Here is an 18739-nt window from a genome sequence, read left to right as displayed (position 1 = left end):
CTACATTTAGAATTAATAAATAATGAGCTTTCCATTTGTAAGCTTCCCTGGTGGCTCAGATGGTAAACAATCTGCCTGCAATGCCAGAGACCTGGGTTTCATCCCTGGATTGGGAAAATCCCCTGGAGGAGGGCATGGCAAACCACTCTAGTATTCCTGCCTGGAGAATTGCCATGGACAGAGGAGCCTGGTGGGCTACAGTCCATGCGGTCACAAAGAGTTGGACAAGACTGAGCAACTAAGCACAGCACAGCACAACCCCTTCAGAGTAATTTGAAAAATGACATAAAATAAATATTGAGTTTCTCTTCCTGAAGTGAGACACAAACTAATCAGAATATGCTTTTAAAAATGTTTAAACCAAACTCACATACACAGTATATATAAATGTATAGCATATTAACACATACTTTAAAAAAAGCAAAGAAGTAATTTGCCCATAATCAAAACTTTATTGAAAAACTGACACCAAAATAGGAGAGTGCTGCTGTATACCTTACAAAATTAAATGTAATTACATTATCTTGGTAGATTAACTGGAATTACTGAACTGATAAGGCTTTCTGCGATAGAACACAAATTTAAGAAGTTGTGTGGATCATTAGTGTTGCTTCCTTCTAAATGAACAGCCTGCAAAAGAATCACAAGAGCATATTAAACACAAGTCTGTTCTATCTCTGGTATAGAGTTTTAAGGATAAAAAGTACTTTTTACATAAAAACTTAGCTTTTAGAAATTTTAGATTAAATACTCATTAAGTCCTCTCAAATGTTATAATGAAATTCATTGAAGACCACGAGTTAAAACTTTAATGCAAGCTGTCAGAAGATGCAAACTTAATTTTTAAGAACTATTCTGAATTCTTTTCTCCATAAAATAATTTTTGTTAGAGTTCATCTCAGATCTTTTAGGAAAACTCTGGTACATATGTACCCTTTTAATCATCTGTCAGCATGTGGGCACAAATTCTAAGATCATGGCACGGTATGCAGGTTTTGGCAATCTTGCAAGTACATTTTTAAGCAGAATACTGCACTTAAATATTGTGCTGACTTCAAAGTTAGCTCTCACCAGGTCATACTAACTAGATCTTGGATTTGTTACCAATTCACTTATAACTCTTCCAGTGAGAATAACATGGAATTTACCATGTTACCAAAAATATCACAGGCCAATTTTAAATATCATTATTGAATTGTAAATCTCTAAGTACTACTATGGAAAATTATATACATATGTATTATTTCTTCTCACTGCAGAAAAGTGAAAGAATTAAAAATGCGACTGTCTTAATCATGAGTTGCTCATAGAAATCAAACCTCTAACATATTAAATAGTTATCTGTTGCTTAGCTAGCAATGATAAAAACTATCTTAAATCATATGTACCAAATACATAGGAGACAAAATATTTACATGTATTTATTCTTTTACTCTATTCTGATTTATGTCTAATATTCCAAGTTAAGCAAATTGACTAAATATAATACAACAAAATTAGATGTTCTAAACTAAGACAAATAACAGATTATGGAATTCTTTGCAAGGTCAAGAGTACAAACTTATCTAATTTAAAAGGGCACTCTTTACTAAAAAGAGCACACCATGAAAGGTAAAAATTATTTTGGTAATTATGCATCTATGATTTCTTTTAAACTGATTTTTGTAAAAAGACTCTAAAATCATAAAATCTCATCACTGGGTTAGAAAATGCCAAATGATTTACCTTCTGTGAGTCTGGCCTTTCCTCCTGTTGGCTGGCACAGCACTGTTGAACAGCCTACACAAAGCACTACTGTCTGAGCATGGCTGAAAACCGTGGTAATCTTGTAGCAACCTAAAAAAGGGCAGTGTTAGAAGTGAAAAGCAGAAGAAAACACAGCACCTGTTGAATGTATTTCTAGTAGAGACCTTGTAAAAGATTAGGAACTTCAGTGCTCTGCAAACCACATCGGTAACAAACTTTTCTAGTAGCCACATTAAAAACAAGTGTTTTTTTTTTTTAAGATGAAATTAATAATATAATCTATGGAAGTCTGTATCTCCAAATGTGTAATCAAAGCCTTTTTTTCCCTATACTATATCTTCAAAATCTGGTGTGTATTTCACACTTTAATGATACAGCATGAAACAAGAAAAAAAGATTCAGCCTAGTGACTACAGTTAATAATACCATACTGAATATTTGAAAGTTACTACTAAAAGAGTATATCTGAAAAGTTATCACAAGAAAAAATACTATAACTATGTATGGTGATGGGTATTAATTAGACTTATTGTGATCATTTCCCAGTATATACAAATATGGAATCATGACATCATACACTTGAAACTATAATGTTTTATGTCAGTTATACCTCAAGAAAAAAAAAATGAAAAAGAATTTTTCCATTCTGACTAGCCACATGTCAAGTGCTCACTAGCTACATATGCCTAATGGCCACCATACTGGATCCCACAGCTTTACAATGAAGAATCAATATACTTTTCATTGAACCATGAAAAAGAAAACTTACCATCTGAGCAAGCTTAAAGACTTAAAAAGTTCTATGCCATGTCCCTTGTGGAAATCCCATCTTCACAAACCCCTACCCAAATGTTTCTGAAGTAGTTTATTATGAAAATAAACTATGACATTCCAATTCTGTAATGCCACTTCTACTCCAACAGAGGGTCCTAATATCTAAATGTACACAACAGACTATGAGCAGTCCTTATAGAAATTCTATAAGTAGTCCTTTAGAGAAATTTTCCTTAGGAAAGGAATTAAAGTTTGAAATTTCACCTGGACATTTTACATCCATGAAGTAAGAATTTGGACTTTGAACCAGCCGTTTCTTTTTATGTTTCTTCTTTTCCTCGTCCAAGGAAGGATGCAGTAAATCTCTAGCTAACTGAATAAAAAAGAAAAAAAAAACAGTATGAGTACTAGAATGACACCACAACTCTGGCAGATTTAACCATATGTAAAATATACATGCAAAAATAGGAATAACAGTCATACTCAGCACAGACAACACTTTAGTTTTTTGTTTTTTAAGCCTGTTAACTTTCATCAACACTTTATAATGCTTGCGTTCTCTTAAGTCCCAGTTAAGGGGCTTTACAACGATTCGGAAACAGATGGTAAGGTTAACTCCGTTCTTCGTAACTAATAACAGTCGCCAGAGAAAATAAAACTGTAGTGCTAATGATCCTGACCCTGGTGGACCCGCTGAGAAAAGAAATTGCTGAGGTAGACCCGGAGAATGTCAACAGCGAGGTGATTTCTGCCCCCTGGGTTCAACGTCTGATCTGACAAGAACTCTTAAGTGGCTGACGCTTGACTGTCCCTGATAGAGTTAATTTGTATGGCAACTTCGAAGACAGTTTTTAAAAAGGAAACAAGCATAAAAATCGCTTCCGAGAGGAGGCAGAGGGGGGCAAGAGCCACAAAAATAAAGGAAAGCAAGAAGACATAAACGATCATAGCCTCGCGGGTGCCCACCGAAACCCAGGAGGGCTGAGTAAGGTACGCAGGGAGCAGTCCCCTGCCAACCAGCAACTCCCGACTGCAGCCCAGGGCGGCGCCGGGCTCCCAGTTCCACGCCCTGGCAGGGCCGGGCTCGCCGCGCCGCCCGGGCAAGTCCCAACAAGTCCGCCACGCGCGAAAGAGCCTTGCCATCCGAGGCGGCGAGGGGCGTTCAGGGGAGTCCCGGGGCCCAGCGGAGCCATGGATCAAGCCTGTCCTCGGGGCCCCTCGGGCGACAGAGAAGGCCGACACAAACGCGAAGCTCGAAAGTAAACAACTCACAGGCATGTTGATCCTTTCGCAAGCCCAGCCCGTGCAGATCTCTAAGGCGACAACCCCAGCGAGCAGCACGCGACGAAGCGCGCGGCGTCAACTTCCGGGATAGAGGAGGCTAGGAGGAGTGAAGCGGCGGGCTCGTCCACTCTAGGCGCACCTCTCGGTGGTAGGGGGCTGGCTCAGGCCGGGATCCGCGAGGGCTGGGAGAGGGGAGGTGCTGAGGCGCACGCCCATCCGACACCGCAAAGCCCAGGGTTCTAACGCGCTCCAGGGCTAGGGCCCCCGGCCTCAGGTCTCTGCTCTGGGCCCAGGAGTGCTTAGGGTCGAGCTCAGGCTGCTCACTCTCGTCTGGGAAGCCGCCTTGGGCTTCGGGAGCGGACCAGGGTGGGCATGCTGGGTCCTGTCAGCGGTCCCGCCGGCAAGACACACTCCGCTCTCCGCCACTCAGCTGGCAGGCACATGGGCGATGCCTATGTTCTTTTATGTATTAAAAACAGTATTATTAATTAAAACCATTAACACGTGCCAGGTGAAAGAGGCTCCTTTACTTGTGCATCCGGCTCCAAATTACTGGTTATTAAGTTCTTTGTGGGGTGTGGCTGTGCTTTGGGTTTGCTTGGCCTTGAAAAAGTTCTTAAGAAGCACCTATTTGCTGCTTAGTTCATTGTGTGGCTCCTTGCTGTCCTCCGTGGGTCGCACTTTCCAGAGTGGACAGCTCGGACTTGAAAAAACAGCGAGTGTCACCGATGGCCAGACTTGAAATATTTTTCACGAAGAGCACCATCCTGGAGATTGAGCGAGTGTTGTCAAAAGCTAAAAAATACTTGATCAGAAAATTGGCCTAGGTAGACGTTCTCGACCAGCTTTTATTTCTCTTTGAAAACATGATGCACGTGTAATGTCTATTTTGGAAAATGGAGAAAAGCAAAAGAAATTTAAAATCACCATCCAGAGATAAATATTGTTGATATTTTGACCTATATCCTCCCATTTATTTTTCACTTGCATATAGGTTTGTTTGGGGATTTGGTTTTACATAATTGGTATCATCTTGTGCATGTTCTTTTATGATAAGACGAATCCCCATACACACAACTTACTGTATAGTGAACGTCATTCCATGTTACTATATATTCTCCTACATTATGACTTTCAATGGGCACATAGCATTCATCCTGTGAATATATAGCCTATGTCATCCATACACTAAGATAGACATTAGGGTTGGTTTTTAAATGCTTAATATTTAAAATATTAATGTTAAATAGTTTCAGACAGATTCATATATGGAATAATACAGTTGTGTATGCAGAATCACGGCCCCAAAGACTTCTTAATCCCCAGGACCTGTGCTTATATGGCAGGTGGAATTAAGTTTGCTAATTATCTGGCTTTAAGCTAGGAAAATTATCCTGGATTGTCTGGGTAGACCTAGTGTCGTAACAAGGGCCCTAAACATGGAAGAGAGAGAGAGAGAGGTGTGGTGATGAAAGAAGAGTCTGGGAGATGCCAAGGCGTTGGCTTTGAAGATGGAGTAAGAGGGTGGTGAGTGGAGGATTGTGGGTACCTCGAGGAGCTGGAAAAGGACTCTCCCCTAAGCCTTCCCTAGAATCAGCTAAATATTTGCCAAAGTTTTGTTTTAATTCTTTTGTTGTAGCATTTATCTGTAAGTTTTTAATTAACCTGGGAATTTGTATGGGGGGTGGGGTAGGTGGCTGCATCACGCAGCTTGCAGAATCGCAGTTAACCCCTGGTCAGGAACTGAACATGGAGCCCAGCAGTGAAAGCCTGGGATCCTAACCGCTAGACCACCGGGGCACTCCCTAACCTGGAATTTCTTTTGGCACTTGGTGTGTAGTGAGTCTCAGAACAATGTCTAACAAGCAGGCCTAGTTATTGTTTCAGCTTCTTAAGCAATGCCCAGTACAGTGTCAAAACCCGTTCACTTCTGAGACACTGTAACAGTGTGAGAAATAAAACTCAAGGTCAAGAAGATCCAGACTCTATGTATGCCTGCTTGTCCAAAGCTCAGTTTCTCCTAACATGTCTCCAGGCCTTTACACTGATGACAGATAAAGAGACACGTAGGCAGGTGCAAGGGTGCAGGATCCCTTGGCCTTGGCAGCCTACTCAGGGATCCTGCACAAGGAACTCCTGCCTGGCTTCCCAAAGGACTCTGAAGTACCAGCTGAAATTCTGTATGCTGCTTGAGAACTTTCCAGCTGTTCTCTCTAGCAAGGTCTGAGAAGGTGCTGCTGAACCCTCCATTCAGCATCCAGCCCCCTTCACCTTAGAAGTGTGAGGCCATTTCTAGCCCCTTCCTCCTTTCCAAACTTCAAAGGCTGGGAGAACCCACATGTGTTCACCTTAAACCAAATCAGAACCCACTGATGCTAAATTTCAAGCTGGGCAAAATCGGTTCTAGACAGATCGGTTCCCCACTTTCACCTGGGCTGGAGTTCCTCAGGCTTATACTCTTCTTTTCCCAGAAAGACGATAAGAGGTTTAGTTTAGTCTCAGCTTTAAGAAATTCAGGGTGTGAGGTGGGGCCCTAATGTTAACTTTTGTTACTGCCTAAGTATTTTTCTGAGAAGCTCAGGGAAATCCATATTGTCATCAGACTTTAAGTAAGACAGCGTTATTTTTCTCTTCCTTCTTTTGTCCCCCTGTGGGCAGGTTGCAAAGCACATGTGGCTCATTCTCAACACATTCCTGAACGCAGCAGCGACTTCTGAAACACACCTCTTTTCTGCACATCAGTTCTCCAACAGGGACATAAACACTGTCCCCAAAGCTCTGTTGTTGGGGATGTTTGACACTTCACGTAAGCTCCCAGCTCTAAGGAGTAAGAGTCTCAGATGCAAGCTCTGACATCATTTTCTTTATTTTTCATACCGATTTAATTTCTGACTGAGGCAGCGCCCCCACAGGGCTAGTACTATAGTGTGAAAGTGAGTATTAGTTGCTTAGTCGTGTCTGACTCTGCTACCCAGGGACAATAAATAGTCTGCCAGGTTCCTCTGTCCATGGAATTCTCCAGGCAAGAATACTGAAGTAGGGTGCCATTTCCCTCTCCAATGGATCCTCCCAACCCAGGGATCAAACCTAGCTCTCCTGCATTGCAGGCAGATTCTTTATCGTCAGAGCCATCAGGTTTATGTCCCCCATAAAATTCATATGTTGAATCCTAATCCCTAATGTGATGGTATTGGAGGGTGGGGCCTTTGGGAAGCGATTAAGTCATTAGGATGGACCCCTCATGTTGGAATTGTTGTCAAACCTAAGATCATGTGCCCAACACAGCAAGGCCAAACAAACTGAAACGCTGGAGTTGGGAACAAAGAAAGGTTTATTGCGCAGCCTAGGAAGGAGAACAGGCGGCTCCTGCTCAAAAGACCTGAACTCCCCCAATGGGTTTCAGGGAAGTATTTTTAAAGGTGAGAGCGGGGAGTGACAGGGTATGTGAATCAAAGGACTGTAGTTGCTGGTGAGGTAACAGGGTGTTGTCAACAGAGGTCAACATTATCAGTCCTCAGGCTTGGAGGCTAAGTCCTCATGGTCATCAGGTAGTTAACTTCTTCCATTTTGGGGGCGGTTTTAGTATCTCAAACAATGCAGGAAACGTGCATCAGACACTGTTATCCAGGTACTTCAGCAGGGAACTAAAAAGTCTGTGACTGCTGTATGGCTGATTTACTATTTAAATTTTTAGCAATTCTCCTGGCCCAACTGCTATTTTTGTCACTACATATTCACATCCTTTCAATAGTTAATTCTTGAGCCAGGCTTTTGTGACTCAGGGGAGGCCTGGAGACTACAGCTTTTCTACAAACAAGAGGCAGGCAGGCCGAGGATATGGGGGAAGAGGATATGGGGGATGTTCCAGGAAGGCCCCATAGGGCCCTGGTCCATTACAGAATTGGTACCACTAAAAAAGACGCCCCAGAGAGCTCCCTTACCACTTCTACCGTGCAAGGACGCAGTGAGAAGAATGCCATCTGTAAACTGAGAAGCAGGCTCTCGCTAGACACTAAATCTGTTGATGCCTTGATCTTGGACTTTCCAGCCTCCAAAACTAGAAGAAATAAATGTGTTTAAGCTAGCCAGTCTAGAGTATTAATATTTTGTTATAGCCACCGAAACAGACTAAGATAGCAGGCCTAGCAGAACATTTCACCTCATTCTTTTCTTTCTTTCTCTTTTTTGGCACCCAGGGGCATGTAGTATCTTAGTTTCCTGACTAGGGATCAAACCTGTGCCCCCTGGAGTGGAAGCATGGAGTCTTAACCACTGCACCACCAGGGAAGTCCCAGTATTTTGTTAACAGCAGTCACACAGACTGAGATAGCTGGCCTGGCAGAACATTTCACCACACTCTTGGGGATTGTGCCAGGTTATCTGTAACATAGATATGTTGTTATCTGGGTCTGCTCTCCATCCCTCACCCTGCTCTGTGCCCAGGAGGCTGACTTTGGGCTGTATCAGCTGACTTCTCTTGCCCTCTGATTTCTAGACCCCTTTTGAGTGAGTCATCTGTGATCTGCCAGGATCCCCTGCCGGGATATGCTCCCCTTTTAGTGTAGAAAGCTTTGCAGATGGGGACCATCTGGTTCTCAGTCATAAGTCTAAACAGGTCACTGCACAGCTGTCCACTGTCCCTGTCTGTGGAACCCTTCAGGTCCGACATATTGTGCCTCCTCCTGTTCCATGTTTGAGATGGATGTGGGAATCTTAAGGGAGATGGCCTGGAGTCATGGCCACGCAGACCTCTGCCACTTTGTGGACCAGCAGCACTGGGGTCACCTAGGAACTTTTGGAAATGCAGACTCTCAGGTCCCATTCAGACCTACTGAGTCAGAATCTACCTTTTAACAAGATCCCCTGGTGATTTGTGTGTGTATCGCAGGGTGAGGGGAGTCTTTCTACCTTCCCTGTGGGGCTGAGGGGAAGCCAGATTCCTACTACTCCAGGATAGTGAATCAAGCTTATTTCTCTAGATTGGAGCAGGGAAGCTCCCCACCTCCTCTGTTTCTCCAGGATACTTTTGTTCATTCTAGCAAGTCTCACTCTCTCTTATCATGTCTAGGAACCCTTTAAATACTCAAACTTGACTGCACATTAGAATCACCAAAGGAGCATCCTCCTGCTGCTGCTGCTGCTGCTCCTCCTAAGTCGCTTCAGTCGTGTCTGAGTCTGTGCGATCCCATAGACGGCAGCCTACCAGGCTCCCTGGTCCCTGGGATTCTCCAGGCAAGAACACTGGAGTGGGTTGCCATTTCCTTCTCCAAAGCATGAAAGTGAAAAGTGAACGTGAAGTCACTCAGTCGTGTCCGACTCTGCGACCCTATGGACTGCAGCCTACCAGGCTCCTCTGCCCATGGGATTTTCCAGGCAAGAGTACTGGAGTGGGGTGCCATTGCCTTCTCCAAGGAGCATCCTAGGTCAATTCAATTAGAGTATTGGGTGTGGGACCCAGGTGGCAGTCTTAAAAATTCCCCAGGTGATTCCAAGAGGAGCTGGGTTTGAGAACCACTGCTTTAAGTTCTCTAAAGGGCTTCAAAATGTCGAAAGCAAAGCCCCAAAAGGACTCCAGGCTACTCTTGCTTAAAGGTAGAAAGAGGGAAAAATACAGAGAGAGAAACATCATTAGCTAATAATTCATAATACCCAGGCTCAGTAGCAAGGGGAGTTGTCTCAGCACTGTCTTATGGGTCTTAATGATCAGGTCTGGTCTACTCAGGGAAGAAAGGGAGCTCCTTGGAAACCAGGTGCTCTCTCAAACTTCATTGTCTTCCTACAACTCATAGTAAAGAGGTTTTGTGAAGGTACTGAGGTCAGCATAAATTTATGCAAATATAATCATTCCCTTTTCTGAACTCATTGCCTACATTAGCCATTTCTCAATAACCACTGCCATCCTGTGTGCTTTTTCTTTTTACATTCTCATACTGCGAATTCATTTTCCTTATGTCTATATGTCTTTGTCTTCTCTTGCCTAAAAGCTCATAGGTGTCTCAAAAGTATTTGGTGTCATCTCCCCGACGCCTAGTATAGTGCTTATTAAGCACAGAACTGTATCCATTGAGTGACATACTCAACAGAACTGACCTGTGGTCATTCTTTGAGGACAGTTTCCCTCCCAGTTTATCTTGAGCCCTTTTTTTCTAGTCATAACTTTACTAGGTTCTTCTTTTTAAAATTTATTTTAAGTTCAAGCTCATCTTAAAAAAGTTTATTTTATCGAAGTACACTTGATTTATGCTGTTAATTTTTACTCTATGGCATAGTGATTCAATTATACATATATATCCATTATTTTTTTATATTTTTCTATTATGGTTTATCACAGAATATTAAATATAGCTCCCTGTGGCTCTACAGTAGGAGCTAGATTCTTCTTCTTTTTTGAAAAAGTATTTATTTGGCTGCACCTGGTCTTAGTTGCAACATGCAGAATCTTTAGTTGCAGCATGTGAACTCTTAGTTGCTGCAGGTAGGATCTAGTTCCCTGACCAGGGATTGAACCCATGCCCCCTGCATTGAAAGCTCAGAGTCCTAGCCACTGGACCACCAGGGAAATCCCAGAACTGCTGCTGCTGCTAAGTCACTTCAGTCGTGTCCAACTCTGTGCGACCCCAGAGACGGCAGCCAACCGGGCTCCCGGGTCCCTGGGATTCTCCAGGCAAGAACACTGGAGTAGGTTCTTCTTAAAGCATGCCTTTGGTCTTTCATCTGCCTTGACTTTGTGTGATAAAGGCATCAAATATGAATTCCAGCTAAGCCTTCATTAACTTGTTTCTAAAATTGGGAAAATAATTGTGTCATTGTAGGGTTAATGAGATATTAGAGTGAGATCTGCCCCTGGAATATGTGTAGAAGCAAAATAAATGGAAATCATTCTGATTTTCCATTAGATAAAAGCTGCTTAAAATACTAATAGGTCAAAGGGCTCAAAGTATTAGGAAGAATGGTGCTCTATTTATTCACATTAAAAAACTGATTGAACTATTTCTGGAATGTCTACTATATACAAAGCAGTCGGCAATGTTTCCTAGGAGCACAGAAACTTTTTAACTCTAATAGCTGCTTAAACACTTAAAGTTGTTTCCTCATCTGTAAAATGAAAATATTTATATCTATTCAATTCAGTTGCTCAGTTGTGTCCGACTCTTTGCAACCCCATGAATCGCAGCACGCCAGGTCTCCTTGTCCATCACCAACCCTCGGAGTTCACTCAAACTCACGTCCATCGAGTCGGTGATGCCATCCAGCCATCTCATCCTCTGTTGTCCCCTTCTCCTGCCCCCAATCCCTCCCAGCATCACGGTCTTTTCCAATGAGTCAACTCTTCACATGAGGTGTCCGAAGTACTGGAGTTTCAGCTTTAGCATCACTCCTGCTGAAAAACACCCAGGGCTGATCTCTTTAGAATGGATTGGTTGGATCTCCTTGCAGTCCAAGGGACTCTCAAGAGTCTTCTCCAACACCACAGTTCAAAAGCCTCAATTCTTCGGCACTCAGCTTTCTTCACAGTTCAACTTTCACATCCATACATGACCACTGGAAAAACCATAGTCTTGACTAGATGGACCTTAGTCTGCAAAGTAATATCTCTGCTCTTTAATATGCTATCTAGGTTGGTCATAACTTTCCTTCCAAGGAGTAAGTGTCTTTTAATTTCATGGCTGCAATCACCATCTGCAGTGATTTTGGAGCCCCCCAAAATAGTCTGACACTGTTTCCACTGTTTCCCCATCTATTTCCCATGAAGTGATGGGACCAGATGCCATGATCTTCGTTTTCTGAATGTTGAGCTTTAAGCCAACTTTTTTACTCTCCTCTTTCACTTTCATCAAGAGGCTTTTTAGTTCCTCTTCACTTTCTGCCATAAGGGTGGTGTCATCTGCATATCTGAGGTTATTGATATTTCTCCCGGCAGTCTTGATTCCAGCTTCTGTTTCTTCCAGTCCAGCATTTCTCATGATGTACTCTGCATGTAAGTTAAATAAGCAGGGTGACAATATACAGCTTTGACGTACTCCTTTTCCTATTTGGAACTGGTCTGTTGTTCCATGTCCAGTTCTAACTGTTGCTTCCTGACCTGCATATAGGTTTCTCAAGAGGCAGGTCAGATGGTCTGGTATTCCCATCTCTTTTAGGATTTTCCACAGTTAATTGTGATCCACACAGTCAAAGGCTTTGGCATAGTCAATAAAGCAGAAATTGATGTTTTTCTGGAGCTCTCTTGCTTTTTCCGTGATCCAGCGGATGTTGGCAATTTGATCTCTGGTTCCTCTGCTTTCTCTAAATCCAGCTTGAACATCTGGAAGTTCACGGTTCACATATTGCTGAAGCCTGGCTTGGAGAATTTTGAGCATTACTTTACTAGCGTGTGAGATGAGTGCAATTGTGTGGTAGTTTGAGCATTCTTTGGCATTGCCTTTCTTTGGGCTTGGAATGAAAACTGACCTTTTCCAGTCCTGTGGCCATTGCTGAGTTTTCCAAATTTGCTGGCATATTGAGTGCAGCACTTCCACAGCATCATCTTTCAGGATTCGAAATAGCTCAACTGGAATTCCATCACCTCCACTAGCTTTGTTCGTAGCGATGCTTTCTAAGGCCCACTTGACTTCACATTCCAGGATGTCTGGCTCTAGGTGAGTGATCACACCATCATGATTATCTTGGTCGTGAAGATCTTTTTTGTACAGTTCTTCTGTGTATTCTTGCCACCTCTTCTTAATATCTTCTGCTTCTGTTAGGTCCATACCATTTCTGTCCTTTATCGTGCCCATCTTTGCATGAAATGTTCCCTTGGTATCTCTAATTTTCTTGAAGAGATCTCTATTCTTTCCCATTCTGTTGTTTTCCTCTATTTCTTTGCATTGATCACTGAGGAAGGCTTTATCTCTTCTTGCTATTCTTTGGAACTCTGCATTCAGATGCTTATAGCTTTCCTTTTCTCCTTTGCTTTTCTCTTCTCTTTTTTTCACAGCTATTTGTAAGACCTCCCCAGACAGCCATTTTGCTTTTCGGCATTTCTTTTCCATGGGGATGGTCTTGATCCCTGTCTCTTGTACAATGTCATGAACCTCCGTCCGTAGTTCATCAGACAGAATGTGGTCCACTGGAGAAGGGAATGGCAAACCACTTCAGTATTCTTGCCTTGAGAACCCCATGAACAGTATGAAAAGGCAAAATGATAGGATACCGAAAGAGGAACTCCCCAGGTCAGTAGGTGCCCAATATGCTACTGGAGATCAGTGGAGAAATAACTCCAGAAAGAATGAAGGGATGGAGCCAAAGCAAAAACAATACCCAGTTGTGGATGTGACTAGTGATAGAAGCAAGGTCCAATGCTGTAAAGAGCAATATTGCATAGGAACCTGGAATGTTAGGTCCATGAATGAAGGCAAATTGGAAGTGGTCAGACAGGAGATGGCAAGAGTGAACATCGACATTCTAGGAATCAGTGAACTAAAATGGACTGGAATGGGTGAATTTAACTCAGATGGCCATTATATCTACTACTGCGGGCAGGAATCCCTTAGAAGAAATGGAGTAGCCATCATGGTCAACAAGAGAGTCCACAATGCAGTACTTGGATGCAGTCTCAAAAACAACAGAATGATCTCTGTTTTCAAGACAAACCATTCAATATCACAGTAATGCAAGTCTATGCCCCAACCAGTAACGCTGAAACTGAAGTTGAATGGTTCTATGAAGACCTACAAGACCTTTTAGAACTAACACCCAAAAAAAGATGTCCTTTTCATTACAGGGAACTGGAATGCAAATGTAGGAAGTCAAGAAACAGCTGGAGTAACAGGCAAATTTGGCCTTGGAATATGGAATGAAGCAGGACAAAAGTTAACGAGTTTTGCCGAGAGAACGCACTGGTCATAGCAAACACCCTCTTCCAACAACACAAGAGAAGACTCTACACATGGACATCACCAGATAGTCAACACCAAAATCAGATTGATTATATTCTTTGCAGCCAAAGATGGAGAAGCTCTATACAGTCAGCAAAAACAAGACTAGGAGCTGACTGTGGCTCAGATCATGAATTCCTTATTGCCAAATTCAGACTTAAATTGAAGAAAGTAGGGAAATCCACTAGACCATTCAGGTATGACGTAAATCAAATCCCTTATGATTATACAGTGGGAGTGAGAAATAGATTTAAGGGCCTAGATCTGACAGACAGAGTGCCTGATGATGTATACCTAGTAGATAAGGTTAATTGAAGATAAAATGAGACAGTGCTTATGAAGTACATAGTATACTACACATGCTCAATAAATGCCAGCTGTAATTCCTAGAGCTTGTTGGTGATAAAGAAATCAGTAGTCTAGTGGTTAAGACTTTGCTTCCACTGAAGGGGAACAGGTTTGATCCGTGGTCAGGGAGCTAAGATTCCACAACCCTCATGGCATGGCCAAAAAAAAAAAAAAATCAGTTGACTATAGGAATCTTCAACGGATGGTGGTTTCCCTTATGACAATGTGTACAGGGCAAAGTTTTTACAATAGTTCTGCTTTGAAGGAGATTACGAATATGTTCCACGTGCAGAAAATACTTGCTGGAGTCTCACCTTTGAATCGAGGCTGAGAGATTGTTCTTTCAAAATCCAGTGGGGGGCACAAGGAGCCACTTGTGCAGGACAAGCACTGGCCAACAGAGTGCTTCATCGTTCCACGTTCAGGGGGCCTTCATTTGCACACGCCTTCCTAGTCTGTTACATGGCCACTGCATAAGTAGCTGACCATGTACACCACATACAGACCATGGTGATTATGGGTTTTCCTTAAAGAAAAAGAGGTGTGGCCTAGCAGGCCGTTACGAATGAGCCCAGTCTCCCTCAGATATTCCCCCCTAAATATTCTACTCATCTGAAACTAATTACAATAAATTACGTAAATTCCAGATTGCCCTTATATGGAAGTTAACTACCATTATCTGTAAATATATTTCTTGTAGAGACACATGGTCAAGAAATCTAGTAGAGGGTCTATTGTCATTATTAACAGTGCCAGCTCTGTCATCATGGGGTAGCGTGGATGCTAAAGCAGTGGGCACTGGTCGATGAGCTGGAGGAGTACAGGAAGATGATTTGCTCTGTTTGCTAATTTCGGTAGCTGTTTCCACCATGGCCAGTTTCAAGTACTAAGACGAAGTCCCTTAACACAGAGTGGGGAAGAGATGAGCGCAATATCCTAATTAGGTAATGCCAAAGTCTTATTTTATAAATATTTCCATCATCATTGGAAGTGCTTTAAAAAAAATCCATATTGACGATTTGGGGCTTCCTTTTCTCTTTTCCTCTAATTAAAAAACAGAGTCGGAATGAGAAGTGGGAGGAAGAATGGACATGTGTATCAGCTTAGCCCAATGTCACGTAAGATTTTTTGGCGACACAATGGCATCACACTCTTGATTTACAAAAAATCATAGCTGATTAAAATCTAAGCCTTTTTAGCTGTTAATAGTTCTCATAGCCTTTATGATATAATTCCATTTTAAGAAATATAAGTTCAGTGAATATACTAAAAACCATTGAATTATACCCTTTAAATCACTAGGTTGAGTGATTTGTAGATTTTATCTCAATAAACCTGTTAGAAATACAAGTTCGAGAAAGAAAGACATGTGTTTTAGTAAGTATTGAAATTGATGGGGACTTCCCTGGTGGTACAGTGGTTAAAACTCCATGCTTCCACTGCAGGGGAAATGGGTTCGACCCCTGCTCGGGGAACTAAGATCCCACATGTTGTGCTGTACATCTGAAAAGAAAAAAATTTGGTATTTTATTAAATAACTACTAAATTTTAACAGATATATTACCTCATATAATACTTTCAACACCTTTGAGTCCTACAGGCATTAGAGAACTGGGGCAAGTGGAGGGGCTAGGATATAAACTCAGGTCTGCCCAGGATGCCCATGTTCATGTTGCGGTCTTCGCATGCCACACCATCTCCCTATCCCCTGCTATGTGTGAGGCTTTGTGACTGGTGCCCAGTTGAAATCAGTGGAGGAGTGTGCCAGGCAGGCAGACGTGCAGGACCACATGGTTCCTAAGAGTAGTAACAGGTGACATCATAGTTGAGAGAGATTCATTAGAATCAATTGAAATTAGAAAGATCTAGAAGGTAGCAAAATGTAGGTGTCCTATACACGGAACAAATGTGATTATGGGCAGTGGTGAAAGTAGGCATGAGGGAGGAATAGTGTGAGTGACCCAGACTGGCGGTGTCAGTCACACAGGACAAGCGGCAGTTTAGTGAGTTCCCAGCTTGGTCCGCATTTCGGGTGTGACACCTGGAGAAAACAGACGTAAACAAGTTAAGAGTCCTAATTTTGAAGAGGCCAGGGTCCTGGTCAGATTATGGAAGAGGAGCTAACACCTGGGGAGCCAAGGTCTCAGACTCTACAACAGGGAATTAGAACAAGGACTCAATACCAGATTGAAGGCAAAAGCCGAGAGGCCAGAACCAGGGCATCTGATCAGGACAAGTTACAGGATATCCTAATTATATCCCGAACTACCGAAACAGGGCTGCTTAAGGCCTTCAGCTGGAGACAGGATTTGACGCTGAATCTGGGGAAGGGCCAAAGCTACAGATGAGTGTCCAGTGGCCCAGTGACGGGGTCTTAGAGCTCCTTAGAAGAGACCAGTGCCTATCCAGCTGCGCCTTGATTTGTCTCCTGCAACTTGCACGGCCAATGACAACTGTAGGTACGTGTACCCCTTTAAAAATATTCAGGGTTAGACACAATTCTGGGCGTGCCATCTACGATGCCAGCTGCTTCCTACTACACAAGAAAGCATTTACGGAAGTGACTAAGAGAGAACATTGTTTTGGAATAACTATGAATCTGTTCTATTCAGTTTTATCATCAGGAAAAATCACTTGTATGCATGTCTGATTTTGGCAGACCAGTGTGATGGGACCACCCCACCCCCCACAGGGGCATCCCCGTGTGGACCCTGCCTGTGCAACCAGAATGCCTGGCTTGGCCTCTCTTTCTGTGCCAGCCCACTTGCTTAGCCAAGGCTCCTTGGGTTTCACGTAACAGATACAGCTCAAGCTTGCCTGAGCTAAAATGGAGAGTGGGCTGGACATGGGCCAGGGCCGGAAGGGCAGCTGGGCCTCATGGGGGTCAGAACAAAGCCCTGAGGGGCCCCTGGGAATGTACACAGCTATTCTCTCACCCCCTCCCCTTTTCTTCCAGTGGCAACCTGGTTTCTCATCTCTACTTTTTTCCCCCCTGACGCTGTTTTAGTCATCTTTCTCTACAGTCCAGTTTTTCCTGCCTCCCAGAGCACACAGTGAAAATGACCATGCCAGCCCCTAATTGTATGCTGTCCTAGATCTGGGGCCAGTGGCGACTGACCAGAAGGCCTGTGTCCCCATTCCAGATGTCCTGCAGAGAGAGTCTGGCTGTCTCAGTTCGGGTCGGGAGTGTCTCCTCCAATCAGCTGTGGGCCCTTGGGGTGGTAGTGACTCCTGGGGCCCACCCCTGAGGGAGCAGATGGCACAGAAGCTCTTAAAACAGGAGACCCAGACTGAACGAAGACCCCCTAAGGTGCCTACTCCCTCCAAACTGTTAAGACAGCCAGTGGCTCTAAGACCCCTCCACCCATTCCAGCTGCCTCGCTGTAACTCTGCCTTCTCCCTGAAATGCTGAACGATACCTAAACATAGTTTGTTAACTGAAAAGACCTTCATCACGAACTTCACCAAACTGATGATGAAGGTTTGCAAGTAAAACATTGTTTTTCATGTAGAATAATCTAGGAACTATACATTAAGGGGCAAAACCAATTTAAACTAAAGACCTACCAAGTACAGTGGAACTGAGCCTGTTTTACAAGGATCTACATTGCCTAACAGTATATTTTTTACAGGCAACAGAATCACTTAGGTATATGTACAAGCAATTCATTTGCAAAGTGCCTTTTAAAACAGCCCTCATATTATATCTGAATGAAAAGTATCATATTTATACTTCTTTAGGTATCCAAAGAATAAAACCTGAAATCAGAGATTAGAAGCAGAAAACCTGCAGGTTCTAACATAAATGAATTTGTGCCTCAGATTGATAAGGTAGCATTAAGGGAACTGGAGCAGGTTTTTAAATCTGAAGGATTTAAAAGAAACTTTATTTGTCTGTATAGGGAAGATCTTAGTTGTGGCACACAGAATCTTTGGTATTTTTTTGTGGAGGCACGTCAACTCTTAGTTGTGGCATGTGGGATATAGTTTCCCAACCAGGAATTTAACATGGAGTCTTGGGAGCATGGAGTCTTAGCCATTGAACATCCAGGGAGGTCCCTGAAGGCAATACTTCTAGTCTCAGAAAGCAACCAAGACTCCTTCCTTACAGTCTCCAATGATGATGATGATGGTATTATCTGAGCACTAATTTTGTGCCTGGCACTGTGCTAAGCATTTTACATAGATTAATCTCATTTAATGTTTATAACATCTTTATGAGATGGATAGTATTATTTTCCACATTTTACAGATGAAGAAACTAAGACACCATGCTACTCAAGTTCCCACGAATGGTAATTTGCAGAACCAAGATAGAAGCCCAAGTCCGGCTGAAGCTGAAGAACTTAACCAATATAAAATGTTTAGATCTTCAAGCAAGAAATTTTTTTTTTTTTATTGAAAATGAAGTTCCCTAATGGACAGAAGGAATTCCTATCATTTTTTATTTCAGGAGGAGTTTTCATTTTCAATGCATCTAAGCAAGTTTGTTTCTTTTGCTTTTGATCAGAGTATATCATAAGAAATGCTGGGTTGGATGAAGCACAAGCTGGAATCAAGATTGCTGGGAGAAATATCAACAACCTCAGATATGCTTATGGCAGAAAGCAAAGAACTAAAGAGCCTCTTGATGAAAGTGAAAGAGGAGAGTGAAAAAGTTGGCTTAAAAC

General features: G+C 42.7%; 1 protein-coding gene across 1 annotated transcript; it reads right to left on the bottom strand.

Annotated features, from left to right (window-relative positions):
* Window positions 1–429: 429 nt before the first annotated feature.
* Window positions 430–3918, bottom strand: RPS27L (ribosomal protein S27 like). The gene is made up of 4 exons (XM_052646549.1): window positions 3793–3918; window positions 2785–2893; window positions 1726–1836; window positions 430–630 (listed from the first exon to the last, which is right to left on the bottom strand). The coding sequence occupies exons 1-4, from the start codon at window positions 3796–3798 to the stop codon at window positions 602–604; spliced, it is 255 nt and encodes an 84-aa protein (XP_052502509.1). The 5' UTR covers window positions 3799–3918; the 3' UTR covers window positions 430–601.
* Between the last annotated feature and the right edge of the window lie 14821 nt (window positions 3919–18739).

This window comes from Budorcas taxicolor, chromosome 10 (genome assembly GCF_023091745.1).
Source record: "Budorcas taxicolor isolate Tak-1 chromosome 10, Takin1.1, whole genome shotgun sequence".
NCBI classification, from domain to species: Eukaryota; Metazoa; Chordata; class Mammalia; order Artiodactyla; family Bovidae; genus Budorcas; species Budorcas taxicolor.
The sequence above is the reverse complement of the archived record's forward strand: the minus strand, read 5'-3'. Positions and strand labels throughout refer to the sequence as shown.